The sequence below is a fragment of the Thalassophryne amazonica genome, chromosome 11, assembly GCF_902500255.1.
Source record: "Thalassophryne amazonica chromosome 11, fThaAma1.1, whole genome shotgun sequence".
NCBI classification, from domain to species: Eukaryota; Metazoa; Chordata; class Actinopteri; order Batrachoidiformes; family Batrachoididae; genus Thalassophryne; species Thalassophryne amazonica.
The window spans coordinates 83,590,005-83,607,541 of record NC_047113.1 but is presented as its reverse complement, the minus strand read 5'-3'; the positions used below and the strand labels follow the sequence as shown (position 1 = coordinate 83,607,541).

General features: G+C 52.1%; 1 protein-coding gene across 1 annotated transcript in view; it reads right to left on the bottom strand.

Moving 5' to 3' along the window:
- Positions 1-680: 680 nt before the first annotated feature.
- The window catches only part of cplx2 (complexin 2), a 109,622-nt gene continuing 92,765 nt past the window's right edge, over positions 681-17,537 (bottom strand). The window contains exons 4-5 of the mRNA XM_034182304.1: positions 14,228-14,403; positions 681-1,699 (exon numbers count right to left, since the gene is read on the bottom strand). Of these exons, the coding sequence (XP_034038195.1) occupies positions 1,502-1,699; positions 14,228-14,403 (374 nt within the window). The 3' untranslated portion in view covers positions 681-1,501. The remainder of the gene's footprint in view (positions 1,700-14,227; positions 14,404-17,537) is intronic.

Here is a 17,537-nt window from a genome sequence, read left to right as displayed (position 1 = left end):
AACTCTTTCATAAACCAGCTTGGCTAGCTGTGTGACCAACCCCTGAGCATAAGGGGGACAGATATGTATGAAACATCATCGTGTGTTTTTCTGATAAAAGCACCAAATTTTGCAAAGACATTGTTTGACATAATTTAAAAAAATAGATATATCATGCAAGTTTTTTTTGTTTTTGTTTTTTTTGATAATGTAATTGTTGTTGGAAAGGATTCAGCATGAATCCAGCAAGAAAATCTAGACAAAAGACACACGCTCCTTGTGTCTGTATGACTTATAGGGGGCAGATAAGTGAAACAATTTTATGGTAAAAGCACCACATTTTGCAGACATTGTTTGCTATATATAATTAAATACCAGGCCAAACTCAATCCTCCCCACCCCCCACCTTTAGGATAATAAATGACAAAATCCAAGATGGCTGCCCTGCTGTCCCAGGGTATCAACAAAATGCTGTTTTTATTACAAACTGTCACACAGAAACAAATGAAGTGCTGATTTCATATATGCTGAATCCATTCAATCTACAATGACACTGATTTGGGGGAGGGACAGTTCAACTTAGTGTGATATCTACATTTTTTTTAAATTCTATATCAAACAATGTATATGCAAAATTGAGTGCTTTTACAATTAAAATGCACAATTGTTTCACATATTGGCCCGTTGTTGTTCAAGGAATGTCCAACAATTACCGTGTTTCCCTTGTGACCTCGACAAATTCTAAATTTGCCTACAACACAGCAATCCATCAAATAGACTGCTCCAAAAGTATATCAACATGTTACGAACAAATGCAAACCCTCATCTAGAATTTCTCTGGAGGAGATGATATGAAGGCACGTGTCCAAAACAAACAAACATAAAACAAACTTAAATGCTGATTTGGCTTCAATAGAAAGACTTACATCCAGCTCATAAAAGTAGAAAATAGCCACTGAAATAACTAAACTTTGACAAACATCAAAGTGGAAAAACAGGATCGGCAGTGCTGTGAGAGGCACAAACGCATCGATGCACCCACTGCCCGTCTTCAAGGGAATACTGCTGTCCAATGGTCAACTTCGCCTAGCAACAGATGACCAGCCAGTCAAAACGATTCATTTGAGTGGGCAAGAAGAGGGAAATCTTTCACACTTTAATAAATGTACTAATTGTCATTTTGAAAATGTTAAATAGTAATTGTGGAGGACAAAATCTTCCAAGAGTAGAAAATAAAGTAACATGTTCTAGAAAGGCAGTGTGTAGTCTCTAACAGATTGGCAAGAACCCCCTTCCTGATCCTTTATACTCCCAAAGACCTCAATAAGACCCAAACCTGACCTGTGCTGTCTCCCTGCTTATTAATTTTCAAACGTATTCAAGTCCCCCGATTCCAACAGTCTAAATTTCTCTAACGTTTCTACCCAAAGTCCCCGACACTGAGATTCCCTCCTCCCTCTGCCCTTCAGCCTGGCTTAGGCCAGACTGGACCCTGAATTTAGGGTTCCTTTGATTTAGTTTTTTACTTCTTGAACATATCCTGTAGGGGTCCAGGCAGAAACTTGAGGACAGTGTCAAAGATGCTCTCCTCATCTTCCTCGTCATCGTCTCCGCAGCCCCTTGGGATCGCCTTCTTCGGGCGTGTCAGTGAGCCTTCGCACGCCTGCTCCATCGCCGCTTTCTCCTCCGCCTCCTTCTCTTCCTTTTTCTTCAGTCCATACTGAGAGGTGAGAGGACAATAGAGGGGACATGCAGAGAGATGGAGGATAAGCAAAATGTAGATACAAGTTAAAGACTCGCAATCTTATATAGAAAAGTTAGACATATGCGTGTCCTTTGATTGGTCTGTTGCTTAGCAGTAGTAACTGCCACATAATCCCCCCCCACTTCATATGACAGTTAAAGTTGTAACATTCCTGTAGAATGCAGTCTAAAAACTCTAAAAACAATAAATAAATATGTGCATCAGTAAAATGCATTTTAGGGAAGGTTTTTGATTCTGGGTCAGAACTGATTGTTGGATGTTTGGGACTCAGGGCGACATGGAAGAATCGTGTACCATCCTCTGGTACACGATTATGTATCATTAAGGAAAATGCTGGATGTGTTTGACAATTCCTCATCCTTGCGATCCACATGTCATTGTCACTAGGCAGATTTCCATTAGCCTGGAAATTGTACAATTTCTCCATGTAAAATTGAGGTCAGATATGTAACTGCAGCAAGTCCGAAAAAGCAAAAAAAAACAACAAAAAACTATTTTACCATTAATGTCACACTGGGCTACATGAAGGGCCAAATCAAAGGGGGGCAAATTTGGTGGTCCTGATTCAGCGTGACTTATCCTTTCATCGCCATGACTACTGGAATTACTGTTATCACTGGAGTGACACTTACTGCAAAAAGACAAAATCCAGCAATCGTGTTCTCTCACGCAGCTTTTTATCAACATTCTGAAAACATCTAACTTTTTTTTGGTACAAATCTATAGTGGAAACTGAGCTACTGTTGTCTTGTGTCACATGAGTCAAGGACTGAGTTTTTGAACAACCTACCAAACCTTTGCATTTATTAAAGCAAAGACTTTTGTTGTGTGGGCCGCTGAAGAGGAGGTACTGCTGGCCCACCATCACCAGAGGGCGCCCTGCCTGGAGTGCGGGCTCCAGGCACCAGAGGGCGCCGCCGCCTCACGGGAGCAGCCTCGGTGACAGCTGTCACCCATCACCTGAGACAGCTGACGGCAATCATCAGTGGGGTATATCAGCAGGACGGCATCTCCACCTCATTGCCGAGATATCGTTTCTACCAGAGAGGTAACATATCAAAGCCTACTGAGTACACAGTTTTGACTGAGCTAGTTATTGGTTTACTGTTCCAACGAGAGGTGGAGGTACCTTTCCTGCCGTTCGGAGTTCTGGGTGCAAACGCGCCCCCATCTAACTGTTCTTTTTCCCTCGCCAGCAGTACCAGGTCCGACACGCGGAGGCAGTGGCCACCTGGGAGTTCGGGACTTGGCGGCTCCAGTATTCCCGGGGTCCTGTGGCGGAGGAAGCCGTGTGGTTCCGGTCTTACCTTGGAGAGGCGTCTCCTATCTTCGAGCCTGCCCACACGACACCTTTGTGTATTGACTTTTGTCCATTTCTGTAATTGGTTGTATTCGTTGTGCACATTCACAACAGTAAAGCGTTGTTATTTTGACTTACTCCATTGTCCGTTCATTTGCGCCCCCTGTTGTGGGTCCGTGTTCCTACACTTTCCCAACAGGATATCTCGGCCAGCGTCATGGATCCCGAGGGGCGTCAACCGGCTGTTGAACGGCCAATGGAAGAACAAGGCGCACAGGCGTCCACAGGAGGGGTAATCGGTGAGTTGCAGCGGATCCTCACCGCTTTCACGACTCGGTTAGACTTGATGGCCGAGCAGAACGCCCTCCTGAACCGCAGGGTGGAGGCTCTCGCCGCGCAGGTGGAAGCGCGCCCTCCGGGCGCCGCTGCGGCTCTCCCTCCCGTAGACCCTGTGCGTGACAGCGACGTTCCACTGGTTGTCCAACGACCCCCCCCACCATCCCCTGAAGCATACATAAGCCCCCCGGAGCCGTACGGAGGCTGTGTGGAGACGTGCGCGGATTTCCTTATGCAGTGTTCGCTCGTCTTCGCACAGCGTCCCGTCATGTACGCGACCGACGCTAGCAAAGTAGCTTATGTGATAAATCTGCTTCGTGGTGAGGCACGCGCTTGGGCTACAGCGCTCTGGGAGCAAAGTTCACGGCTCCTTCTGACATATGATGGGTTTGTGAGGGAGCTCAGAACAGTGTTCGATCACCCTAATAGAGGAGAGACCGCTTCAGCCGTGCTGCTGTCAATGAGACAGGGGCGCCGGAGCGCAGCTGCCTATGCAGTCGACTTCCACATCGCGGCTGCGAGGTCCGGCTGGAATAACACTGCCCTCCGCGCCGCCTTCGTAAACGGACTGTCATTGGTCCTCAAGGAGCACCTGGTGGCTAAGGACGAACCGCAGGATTTGGATGGGCTTATCGATCTTGTCATACGATTAGACAATCGGTTAAATGAGCGCCGTCGGGAACGAGACGAAGGGCGTGGCCAGGCACACGTCGTCCCTCTCCCTTCCGGTTCCAACCGCGTTCCGCCCTCCCCACGCTCCACGGCCCCTGCGCTCCGTGCGATCACAGCTCCCCCTGCTGACGAAGCTATGGACACGAGTAGGGCAACATTTAGGACACCGGCCACACAGAGGAGGCTGGCCCGCGGAGCGTGTTTTGTTTGTGGCTCGATTGAGCATCAGGTACGAGACTGCCCCGAGCGGTTAAACACCAACGCCCGCCCCTAGACACTGGGCTAGGGGGGGGCCGAGACGTGCACGTGGGACACACCCACATCGCCACACGACTCCCAGTTACAATCCTTTATGAGGATTTAACCCTGAAGGCCCCAGCACTGGTGGACACGGGCTCAGAAGGGAATTTGCTTGATAGCAAATGGGCCAGGGAGATAGGGTTCCCTCTGGTGGCACTTACCTCGCCTGTGCAGGTACGGGCACTAGATGGCTCCCTACTCCCTCCAATCACTCACAAGACACCACCAGTAACTCTGGTGGTGTCGGGGAATCACCGGGAGGAGATCGAGTTTTTTGTGACTCCGGCCACCTCCCGTGTGATTTTAGGTTTTCCCTGGATGTTGAAACACAATCCCCGGATCGATTGGCCGTCCGGGGTAGTGGTCCAGTGGAGCGAGACCTGCCATCGGGTATGTTTAGGTTCCTCGGTTCCTCCCGGTTCCCAGGCCAGGGAGGAGGTCAGAGCCCCGCCCAATCTAGGGACGGTGCCGGTGCAGTACCATGACCTTGCGGAGGTGTTCAGCAAGGATCTGGCACTCACCCTTCCCCCGCACCGCCCGTATGATTGTGCCATTGATTTGGTTCCAGGCGTTGAGTTCCCGTCCAGCAGGCTGTACAACCTCTCACGACCTGAACGCGAATCAATGGAGACCTACATCCGGGACTCTTTGGCTGCCGGGTTGATCCGGAATTCCACCTCCCCGATGGGTGCAGGTTTCTTTTTTGTGGGTAAAAAGGATGGCGGATTACGTCCATGCATTGATTACAGGGGGCTGAACGAAGTCACGGTTCGTAACCGATACCCCTTACCCTTGTTGGATTCGGTGTTCACGCCCCTGCATGGAGCCAAGATATTCACCAAGCTTGATCTTAGGAATGCGTATCACCTGGTTCGGATCCGGAAGGGAGACGAGTGGAAGACGGCATTTAACACCCCGTTGGGTCATTTTGAGTACCTGGTCATGCCGTTCGGTCTTACAAATGCTCCCGCGACGTTCCAAGCATTGGTTAATGATGTCTTGCGGGACTTCCTGCACCGATTCGTCTTCGTATATCTAGACGACATACTCATCTTTTCTCCGGATCCTGAGACTCATGTCCGACATGTACGTCAGGTCCTGCAGCGGTTATTGGAGAACCGGCTGTTTGTTAAGGGCGAGAAGTGTGGGTTTCACCGCACCTCTTTGTCCTTCCTGGGGTTCATCATCTCCCCCAACTCCGTCGCTCCTGATCCGGCCAAGGTTGCAGCGGTGAGAGACTGGCCCCAACCCACAAGCCGTAGGAAGCTGCAACAGTTCCTCGGCTTTGCAAATTTCTACAGGAGGTTCATTAAGGGCTACAGCCAGGTTGTTAGCCCCCTGACAGCCCTGACCTCACCAAAAGTCCCCTTCACCTGGTCGGATCGTTGCGATGCCGCGTTCAAGGAGTTGAAACGGCGCTTCTCGTCTGCACCCGTTCTGGTGCAGCCCGATCCTAGTCGCCAGTTAGTGGTTGAGGTGGACGCCTCGGACTCAGGGATAGGAGCTGTGCTGTCCCAGAGTGGGAAGACCGATAAGGTCCTTCATCCGTGTGCCTATTTTTCCCGCAGGTTGACCCCGGCTGAACGGAACTATGACGTCGGCAACCGAGAACTCCTTGCGGTGAAAGAGGCTCTTGAAGAGTGGAGACACCTGTTGGAGGGAACGTCCGTGCCATTCACGGTTTTCACTGACCACCGGAACCTGGAATATATCAGGACCGCCAAGCGGCTGAATCCCAGGCAAGCCCGCTGGTCACTGTTCTTCGGCCGTTTTGACTTCCGCATCACCTACCGGCCCGGGACCAAGAACCAGAAGTCGGATGCCTTGTCCCGGGTACACGAAGACGAGGTCAAGGCGGAGTTGTCGGATCCACCGGAACCCATCATCCCAGAGTCCACTATCGTGGCCACCCTCACCTGGGACGTAGAGAGAACCGTCCGGGAGGCCCTGGCACGAAGCCCGGACCCCGGGGCTGGACCAAAGAACAGACTTTACGTCCCACCAGAGGCAAGGGCTGCAGTCCTGGACTTCTGTCACGGCTCTAAGCTCTCCTGTCATCCAGGGGTGCGAAGAACCGTGGCAGTTGTCCGGCAGCGCTTCTGGTGGGCGTCCCTGGAGGCCGACGTCCGGGATTATATCCAGGCCTGCACCACCTGTGCCAGGGGCAAGGCCGACCATCGCAAGGCTCCGGGACTGCTACAGCCGCTGCCCGTGCCTCATCGCCCCTGGTCCCACATCGGCCTGGATTTTGTCACGGGCCTCCCGCCGTCCCAGGGAAACACCGTGATCCTCACGATAGTGGACCGATTCTCCAAGGCGGCCCACTTCGTGGCCCTCCCGAAGCTCCCAACGGCCCAGGAGACAGCGGACCTCCTGGTCCACCACGTCGTCCGCCTGCATGGGATACCATCAGACATCGTCTCCGATCGCGGTCCCCAGTTCTCCTCGCATGTCTGGAGGAGCTTTTGCCGGGAACTGGGGGCCACGGTCAGTCTCTCGTCCGGGTATCACCCCCAGACCAACGGGCAAGCAGAGCGGGCCAATCAAGAAATGGAGCAAACACTGCGTTGTGTGACAGCCGCGCACCCGGCGGCCTGGAGTACTCATCTGGCCTGGATCGAGTACGCCCACAACAGTCAAGTGTCATCAGCCACCGGCCTCTCCCCCTTTGAGGTGTGTTTGGGGTATCAGCCCCCGTTGTTCCCGGTGGTTGCGGGAGAGGTCGGTGTGCCCTCGGTCCAGGCCCACCTGCGGAAGTGCCGTCGGGTGTGGCGTGCCGCCCGTTCTGCTTTGCTGAAGGCCCGGATGAGGGCGAAGACCCATGCAGACCGGCGGCGGACCCCGGCCCCTACGTATCGCCCCGGGCAGGAAGTGTGGTTGTCCACCAAGGACATTCCACTGCAAGTGGCCTCCCCAAAACTCCAAGACAGGTACATAGGTCCGTTTAAAATTCTCAAGGTCATCAATCCCGCCGCAGTGAGGCTTCGGCTTCCAGCCTCACTGCGGATCCATCCAGTATTTCATGTGTCAAAAATCAAGCCCCATCACACCTCGCCCCTCTGTACACCCGGTCCGGCACCACCTCCTGCCCGGATCATCGATGGCGAGCCGGCTTGGACAGTGCGCCGGTTGTTGGACGTCCGACGGATGGGCCGGGGCTTTCAATATCTGGTGGACTGGGAGGGGTACGGTCCCGAAGAACGCTCCTGGGTGAAGAAGAGCTTCATCCTGGACCCGGCCCTCCTGGCCGACTTCTACTGTCGCCACCCGGACAAGCCCGGTCGGGCGCCAGGAGGCGCCCGTTGAGGGGGGGGGTCCTGTTGTGTGGGCCGCTGAAGAGGAGGTACTGCTGGCCCACCATCACCAGAGGGCGCCCTGCCTGGAGTGCGGGCTCCAGGCACCAGAGGGCGCCGCCGCCTCACGGGAGCAGCCTCGGTGACAGCTGTCACCCATCACCTGAGACAGCTGACGGCAATCATCAGTGGGGTATATCAGCAGGACGGCATCTCCACCTCATTGCCGAGATATCGTTTCTACCAGAGAGGTAACATATCAAAGCCTACTGAGTACACAGTTTTGACTGAGCTAGTTATTGGTTTACTGTTCCAACGAGAGGTGGAGGTACCTTTCCTGCCGTTCGGAGTTCTGGGTGCAAACGCGCCCCCATCTAACTGTTCTTTTTCCCTCGCCAGCAGTACCAGGTCCGACACGCGGAGGCAGTGGCCACCTGGGAGTTCGGGACTTGGCGGCTCCAGTATTCCCGGGGTCCTGTGGCGGAGGAAGCCGTGTGGTTCCGGTCTTACCTTGGAGAGGCGTCTCCTATCTTCGAGCCTGCCCACACGACACCTTTGTGTATTGACTTTTGTCCATTTCTGTAATTGGTTGTATTCGTTGTGCACATTCACAACAGTAAAGCGTTGTTATTTTGACTTACTCCATTGTCCGTTCATTTGCGCCCCCTGTTGTGGGTCCGTGTTCCTACACTTTCCCAACAGGATATCTCGGCCAGCGTCATGGATCCCGAGGGGCGTCAACCGGCTGTTGAACGGCCAATGGAAGAACAAAGCGCACAGGCGTCCACAGGAGGGGTAATCGGTGAGTTGCAGCGGATCCTCACCGCTTTCACGACTCGGTTAGACTTGATGGCCGAGCAGAACGCCCTCCTGAACCGCAGGGTGGAGGCTCTCGCCGCGCAGGTGGAAGCGCGCCCTCCGGGCGCCGCTGCGGCTCTCCCTCCCGTAGACCCTGTGCGTGACAGCGACGTTCCACTGGTTGTCCAACGACCCCCCCCACCATCCCCTGAAGCATACATAAGCCCCCCGGAGCCGTACGGAGGCTGTGTGGAGACGTGCGCGGATTTCCTTATGCAGTGTTCGCTCGTCTTCGCACAGCGTCCCGTCATGTACGCGACCGACGCTAGCAAAGTAGCTTATGTGATAAATCTGCTTCGTGGTGAGGCACGCGCTTGGGCTACAGCGCTCTGGGAGCAAAGTTCACGGCTCCTTCTGACATATGATGGGTTTGTGAGGGAGCTCAGAACAGTGTTCGATCACCCTAATAGAGGAGAGACCGCTTCAGCCGTGCTGCTGTCAATGAGACAGGGGCGCCGGAGCGCAGCTGCCTATGCAGTCGACTTCCACATCGCGGCTGCGAGGTCCGGCTGGAATAACACTGCCCTCCGCGCCGCCTTCGTAAACGGACTGTCATTGGTCCTCAAGGAGCACCTGGTGGCTAAGGACGAACCGCAGGATTTGGATGGGCTTATCGATCTTGTCATACGATTAGACAATCGGTTAAATGAGCGCCGTCGGGAACGAGACGAAGGGCGTGGCCAGGCACACGTCGTCCCTCTCCCTTCCGGTTCCAACCGCGTTCCGCCCTCCCCACGCTCCACGGCCCCTGCGCTCCGTGCGATCACAGCTCCCCCTGCTGACGAAGCTATGGACACGAGTAGGGCAACATTTAGGACACCGGCCACACAGAGGAGGCTGGCCCGCGGAGCGTGTTTTGTTTGTGGCTCGATTGAGCATCAGGTACGAGACTGCCCCGAGCGGTTAAACACCAACGCCCGCCCCTAGACACTGGCTAGGGGGGGGCCGAGACGTTCACGTGCGACACACCCACATCGCCACACGACTCCCAGTTACAATCCTTTATGAGGATTTAACCCTGAAGGCCCCAGCACTGGTGGACACGGGCTCAGAAGGGAATTTGCTTGATAGCAAATGGGCCAGGGAGATAGGGTTCCCTCTGGTGGCACTTACCTCGCCTGTGCAGGTACGGGCACTAGATGGCTCCCTACTCCCTCCAATCACTCACAAGACACCACCAGTAACTCTGGTGGTGTCGGGGAATCACCGGGAGGAGATCGAGTTTTTTGTGACTCCGGCCACCTCCCGTGTGATTTTAGGTTTTCCCTGGATGTTGAAACACAATCCCCGGATCGATTGGCCGTCCGGGGTAGTGGTCCAGTGGAGCGAGACCTGCCATCGGGTATGTTTAGGTTCCTCGGTTCCTCCCGGTTCCCAGGCCAGGGAGGAGGTCAGAGCCCCGCCCAATCTAGGGACGGTGCCGGTGCAGTACCATGACCTTGCGGAGGTGTTCAGCAAGGATCTGGCACTCACCCTTCCCCCGCACCGCCCGTATGATTGTGCCATTGATTTGGTTCCAGGCGTTGAGTTCCCGTCCAGCAGGCTGTACAACCTCTCACGACCTGAACGCGAATCAATGGAGACCTACATCCGGGACTCTTTGGCTGCCGGGTTGATCCGGAATTCCACCTCCCCGATGGGTGCAGGTTTCTTTTTTGTGGGTAAAAAGGATGGCGGATTACGTCCATGCATTGATTACAGGGGGCTGAACGAAGTCACGGTTCGTAACCGATACCCCTTACCCTTGTTGGATTCGGTGTTCACGCCCCTGCATGGAGCCAAGATATTCACCAAGCTTGATCTTAGGAATGCGTATCACCTGGTTCGGATCCGGAAGGGAGACGAGTGGAAGACGGCATTTAACACCCCGTTGGGTCATTTTGAGTACCTGGTCATGCCGTTCGGTCTTACAAATGCTCCCGCGACGTTCCAAGCATTGGTTAATGATGTCTTGCGGGACTTCCTGCACCGATTCGTCTTCGTATATCTAGACGACATACTCATCTTTTCTCCGGATCCTGAGACTCATGTCCGACATGTACGTCAGGTCCTGCAGCGGTTATTGGAGAACCGGCTGTTTGTTAAGGGCGAGAAGTGTGGGTTTCACCGCACCTCTTTGTCCTTCCTGGGGTTCATCATCTCCCCCAACTCCGTCGCTCCTGATCCGGCCAAGGTTGCAGCGGTGAGAGACTGGCCCCAACCCACAAGCCGTAGGAAGCTGCAACAGTTCCTCGGCTTTGCAAATTTCTACAGGAGGTTCATTAAGGGCTACAGCCAGGTTGTTAGCCCCCTGACAGCCCTGACCTCACCAAAAGTCCCCTTCACCTGGTCGGATCGTTGCGATGCCGCGTTCAAGGAGTTGAAACGGCGCTTCTCGTCTGCACCCGTTCTGGTGCAGCCCGATCCTAGTCGCCAGTTAGTGGTTGAGGTGGACTGCCTCGGACTCAGGGATAGGAGCTGTGCTGTCCCAGAGTGGGAAGACCGATAAGGTCCTTCATCCGTGTGCCTATCTTTCACCGCAGGTTGACCCCGGCTGAACGGAACTATGACGTCGGCAACCGAGAACTCCTTGCGGTGAAAGAGGCTCTTGAAGAGTGGAGACACCTGTTGGAGGGAACGTCCGTGCCATTCACGGTTTTCACTGACCACCGGAACCTGGAATATATCAGGACCGCCAAGCGGCTGAATCCCAGGCAAGCCCGCTGGTCACTGTTCTTCGGCCGTTTTGACTTCCGCATCACCTACCGGCCCGGGACCAAGAACCAGAAGTCGGATGCCTTGTCCCGGGTACACGAAGACGAGGTCAAGGCGGAGTTGTCGGATCCACCGGAACCCATCATCCCAGAGTCCACTATCGTGGCCACCCTCACCTGGGACGTAGAGAGAACCGTCCGGGAGGCCCTGGCACGAAGCCCGGACCCCGGGGCTGGACCAAAGAACAGACTTTACGTCCCACCAGAGGCAAGGGCTGCAGTCCTGGACTTCTGTCACGGCTCTAAGCTCTCCTGTCATCCAGGGGTGCGAAGAACCGTGGCAGTTGTCCGGCAGCGCTTCTGGTGGGCGTCCCTGGAGGCCGACGTCCGGGATTATATCCAGGCCTGCACCACCTGTGCCAGGGGCAAGGCCGACCATCGCAAGGCTCCGGGACTGCTACAGCCGCTGCCCGTGCCTCATCGCCCCTGGTCCCACATCGGCCTGGATTTTGTCACGGGCCTCCCGCCGTCCCAGGGAAACACCGTGATCCTCACGATAGTGGACCGATTCTCCAAGGCGGCCCACTTCGTGGCCCTCCCGAAGCTCCCAACGGCCCAGGAGACAGCGGACCTCCTGGTCCACCACGTCGTCCGCCTGCATGGGATACCATCAGACATCGTCTCCGATCGCGGTCCCCAGTTCTCCTCGCATGTCTGGAGGAGCTTTTGCCGGGAACTGGGGGCCACGGTCAGTCTCTCGTCCGGGTATCACCCCCAGACCAACGGGCAAGCAGAGCGGGCCAATCAAGAAATGGAGCAAACACTGCGTTGTGTGACAGCCGCGCACACCGGCGGCCTGGAGTACTCATCTGGCCTGGATCGAGTACGCCCACAACAGTCAAGTGTCATCAGCCACCGGCCTCTCCCCCTTTGAGGTGTGTTTGGGGTATCAGCCCCCGTTGTTCCCGGTGGTTGCGGGAGAGGTCGGTGTGCCCTCGGTCCAGGCCCACCTGCGGAAGTGCCGTCGGGTGTGGCGTGCCGCCCGTTCTGCTTTGCTGAAGGCCCGGATGAGGGCGAAGACCCATGCAGACCGGCGGCGGACCCCGGCCCCTACGTATCGCCCCGGGCAGGAAGTGTGGTTGTCCACCAAGGACATTCCACTGCAAGTGGCCTCCCCAAAACTCCAAGACAGGTACATAGGTCCGTTAAAATTCTCAAGGTCATCAATCCCGCCGCAGTGAGGCTTCGGCTTCCAGCCTCACTGCGGATCCATCCAGTATTTCATGTGTCAAAAATCAAGCCCCATCACACCTCGCCCCTCTGTACACCCGGTCCGGCACCACCTCCTGCCCGGATCATCGATGGCGAGCCGGCTTGGACAGTGCGCCGGTTGTTGGACGTCCGACGGATGGGCCGGGGCTTTCAATATCTGGTGGACTGGGAGGGGTACGGTCCCGAAGAACGCTCCTGGGTGAAGAAGAGCTTCATCCTGGACCCGGCCCTCCTGGCCGACTTCTACTGTCGCCACCCGGACAAGCCCGGTCGGGCGCCAGGAGGCGCCCGTTGAGGGGGGGGTCCTGTTGTGTGGGCCGCTGAAGAGGAGGTACTGCTGGCCCACCATCACCAGAGGGCGCCCTGCCTGGAGTGCGGGCTCCAGGCACCAGAGGGCGCCGCCGCCTCACGGGAGCAGCCTCGGTGACAGCTGTCACCCATCACCTGAGACAGCTGACGGCAATCATCAGTGGGGTATATCAGCAGGACGGCATCTCCACCTCATTGCCGAGATATTGTTTCTACCAGAGAGGTAACATATCAAAGCCTACTGAGTACACAGTTTTGACTGAGCTAGTTATTGGTTTACTGTTCCAACGAGAGGTGGAGGTACCTTTCCTGCCGTTCGGAGTTCTGGGTGCAAACGCGCCCCCATCTAACTGTTCTTTTTCCCTCGCCAGCAGTACCAGGTCCGACACGCGGAGGCAGTGGCCACCTGGGAGTTCGGGACTTGGCGGCTCCAGTATTCCCGGGGTCCTGTGGCGGAGGAAGCCGTGTGGTTCCGGTCTTACCTTGGAGAGGCGTCTCCTATCTTCGAGCCTGCCCACACGACACCTTTGTGTATTGACTTTTGTCCATTTCTGTAATTGGTTGTATTCGTTGTGCACATTCACAACAGTAAAGCGTTGTTATTTTGACTTACTCCATTGTCCGTTCATTTGCGCCCCCTGTTGTGGGTCCGTGTTCCTACACTTTCCCAACAACTTTGGCCTCTTATCTACAATCAGGACTGGCAACTGGATGAAGAATGGTGATGGTCTAGTGCAGGGGTGGGCAATTAATTTTTACAAGGGGCCACATAGGGAACCTGAATTATGTCCGAGGGCCACACCATCAATCAAACTCGGCTGTCTCCCATTACAAATTTTACAATTTTTATGTAAATATTTAAATATACCTAAATAAACCTCTCTAATGATTTGCAACACACAAGCTTGACATTTTTAATATATGTAATAATAATCACAGACCTCATGAGGGCCGGACAGAGACATGCAAAGGGCCGCATGTGGCCCCCGGGCCGCAGTTTGCCCAGGTCTGGTCTAGTGGTTAAGTGGTGGACTTAAAACTGGAGGATTCTTCATTCAAGTCCACGTCAGACTGAAAAGTCAGTGAAGATCCATGGATGAGGTCTTCAAAACCAAGCTGCTGCCTTGCATGCAGACATCAGTGTGAATGTGAGTCATCACTGTAAAGTACTTTGAGCTTCAAATGTAAAAAGTGCTATAATAATATTACTGCAGTCCATTTAACTAAAAGTTGATTTGTGCTGCACAGAAACTAAGTGGTAACATTTAGTGGTTCAACTGCAGTAATAGTGAACTGATGACTAAACTAATCTTTTAAGCATATAGTTTGTCTGCTGGAGCAAAGTGACATTTTAATGCTATTTTGTGAGATAATTTCAGAAATCAGTAGAGACTCCAGCACGCATCCCTGCAGCGCCACACATTGGAATCATTTGGGATGTTTTTTTTACCTTGTCCCTGATGGTCTGTCGTACTTTTTCTCTTTCTGCCTCCATGCGGGCATGTTTGGCTTTCCTCTCCTCTTCCTGCTGCCTCAGCGCCTCCTGCCGCTCCTCTTCCTTTTTGGCTGCGTCCGGGTCCTTCTCCTCCTCCCCACCCAGCATCTTCCCCATGTCTTTGGTGGCTCCTGTCCAAAGAACAGACAGTCAGGGGTCGAGTTGTCCAGTCTGCTACTGGGTTTTCCTCCCTGACAAACACTGCTGTTCCCTACGCTGTGGTCACATTTACATCAAGAACAAAAAAATCTGAATATTTGGAAATGTGATGCTATCTATCGGAATATATCAAATTTACCCAGAAATTAGCCTTTATATCATTTTCATGCTTCTCTTGTAGGTGTAAACATGAATTAGTGCCAATCAGATGACTGGATGAATGATCAGATGACTCATCCCATCAGTGGAAATGGTGATTATGTGGGAATAATTTTATCTTGTTGTAATTACCCCCCCCGCCACAGTTCAGCCAGTGGGCCAGATGTTACAATGTGCATCAGTCAGTCGGTCAGTGATGCTACAGCACAACTGTGAGTAAGATTACTTACCAACTGTCACCAAACTTGGCATATGTATTATGCATAGTGAGCCCAAGGATGCTATTGAGTTTAGAGTCCAAAGGTCAAAAATCACTGAAATGTACATTTGTAAAGTACTTTGCAGAACAGCATCACTTGTCGATCTTTAACTGAATAAACATTTGCCAAAGGTGCCGTTAGTGCAGACTGTGCACTTGTCCTCAATCTTGCAAGTAAAATGTACCTTGTGAAACCCCAACGAGACTACCCACAAACATCCATCCATTTTCTATACCCACTAACTCCAATTAACTGGGGGCTGGAGCCTATCCCAGCATTCATATAGGGCGTGAGGTGGGGTTCACCCTGGACATGGCACTGGTCTGTTGCAGGGACACACATACACAAACAAACACATTCACACCTACAGACAATTTTTAAAGTTTCCAATCCCCCTAAGCTGCATGTCTTTGGATGTGGGAGGAAGCCAGAGCACCCGGAGGGATGCCACAGATGGGAAGCGATCCCATGACCTTTTTGCTGCCTGCCCACTAACAGAGAGAACAAATGTCCTGACTGTCCTGGAATTTTTTTTTTTTTTTTTTAGTGATGGAAATGTCCTGGTTTTCATTGTTTTTCATCTTTGAGCAAACTTCAAGTATCATTTAAGCATCTCATTGCTGGGCCGAGTGTCCTGGTTTTCGGTAATCAAAATACTGTCACCCTACACTAACATAAATAAGAGTTTGGTATCATTTCAGTCATATTTCCTTGAATTACGTAAGGCCACACAGTATGCTCAGCTTGTTCAGTATGCTTTGCATGTTGTCAAAGTTTGTTTGTATGTGTACTAGCACTTTACAAAATTCTATTCTACCTGCTTTAATAGTAGATGTCCACCAGGTGGACATATAGCCCCATTTCAAGAACCTTGAGTACAGGCTGCTGTGAAACACAACAATGAACCTGTTGCTTATAGGTGTGTGTGTGTGTGTGTGTGTGTGTGTGTGTGTGTGTGTGTGTGTGTGTGTGTGTGTGGTGTGTGTGTGTGTGTGTGTGTGTGTGTGTGTGTGTGTGTGTGTGTGTGTGTGTGTGTGTGTGTGTGTGTGTGTAATAAAAATTTGCATCCACATTGGGTACAGTGTGAAAGTTACAGCACTGCTGAATGTGTTCAACCATTATTTTTTTAATTATGCAAAAAATAATTGGACAAACGGAATTATCCTATTTTGAAAATTTTGCAGTGCTTCACGTCTTGCGATAAAATCTTTTAATATTTTTTATATTTACTCTGAAGTCTCAAACCTAATATTTTTAGTCACTCTACAAACTAACCCCCCCCCCCCCCCCCCCCCCCCCCCCCCCCACGGCCCAGGTTCTTAGACTAATATTGTTTTGTTTACTGATGGGGAATATTTTTGGACTTCATATTGACAGTTAACAGCATCAGATTCTAAATATAATTCCAGATATGACTTGTAGACACTCATAAATTAAATACAAATGGAATATCACACTCTGGCACGGAGCAGCATTTGCTTTGCCAGCAGTGATTCAGCACCGATCTGCACTCTGACAGATCAAGATTTTAACCCTTCACGTTGACTCTCTGCACACAGTGATGCTTACGGTGCATGCTCTGCACGGGCTTCGTCCCCTTGTGTGGATGTCACATAATAAAGGTGATGTGTGTAACGTTGTAAAGGTCAGCTGGTCTGATGCTCACTCTTAACTTCTGAAAATAGTTTAAATAAATTTTTTTTCCTCACCTGAATATAATTTCTTGCTCCACCTTCATGTTGACATACTTTCCATCAGCATTATTTAATGTGTATATGATGTAAGTCCAAACTATAACTGTTCTAGCAACAGGTTCTCTGGAGGTTTGGAGGTGAAATGCCTTGCACAAAGGCACCTGAACAGTGGTTTCTGAGGACAGAAGAGGATCTTAAAACAAGAAGCTGCTGCTTTTGGGGTGTTGACGTGTCACCCTCCGGCCTGTCAGAGCCGCTCTCGCTGATCGATAGTAAATACACGACCACCGGAGAATGTATGAATTATGGATCCTCCAACCGAGAGAAAACGTCACCTGGGTATTGATCTGCCTCACAGCCGCTGGTGAGAGCAGAACCTGACCGGCAGTCTGGTTCACCATCGAGTGTCTTTATATTCCCGAGCCAGAGGGAGAAGAAATAATCAGTTTGATCAAGAGAAGGTTATTTATGGCCAAGAAAAACTGATGAATAATTCAAATGTGAGTATGTTGTAGAAGTAACAAAAAAATTATACTTTCATGTAAAACCAACTGCTGGAACATCCTGAAAAAGTGTAAATAAATCTGTAAATGTACCAGTGAAAGCCAGCAAGCTTTAACCTCCAGAGTCTTTTAATAAAACCCTAAGGATGCTCACAGAGTGCACGTCTGCAGGAAACGTCATGTGTTGATGTGACGTTTGACTGACAGCTGTCTCACTGAGATCTGTGATGTCGTTTTTGACAAATGAAATGTTTATGTTCTCATGCGTTATTTACTTAACTGTGTGTATAACATTTAGGAGGAGACCACTTCGTTGTGCAGCCGTCAACATTTATTTCCTGAACAAAATGTGCAGACTGAATAAGCAAACCAATATACTGGAACCAAAACTCATGTACAACAAATGTTGCTGTGCACCTCAATGCACAACAATGTTGAAAACTGCTGTATCTACAACCCCTGGCAAAAATTATGGAATCACCGGCCTCGG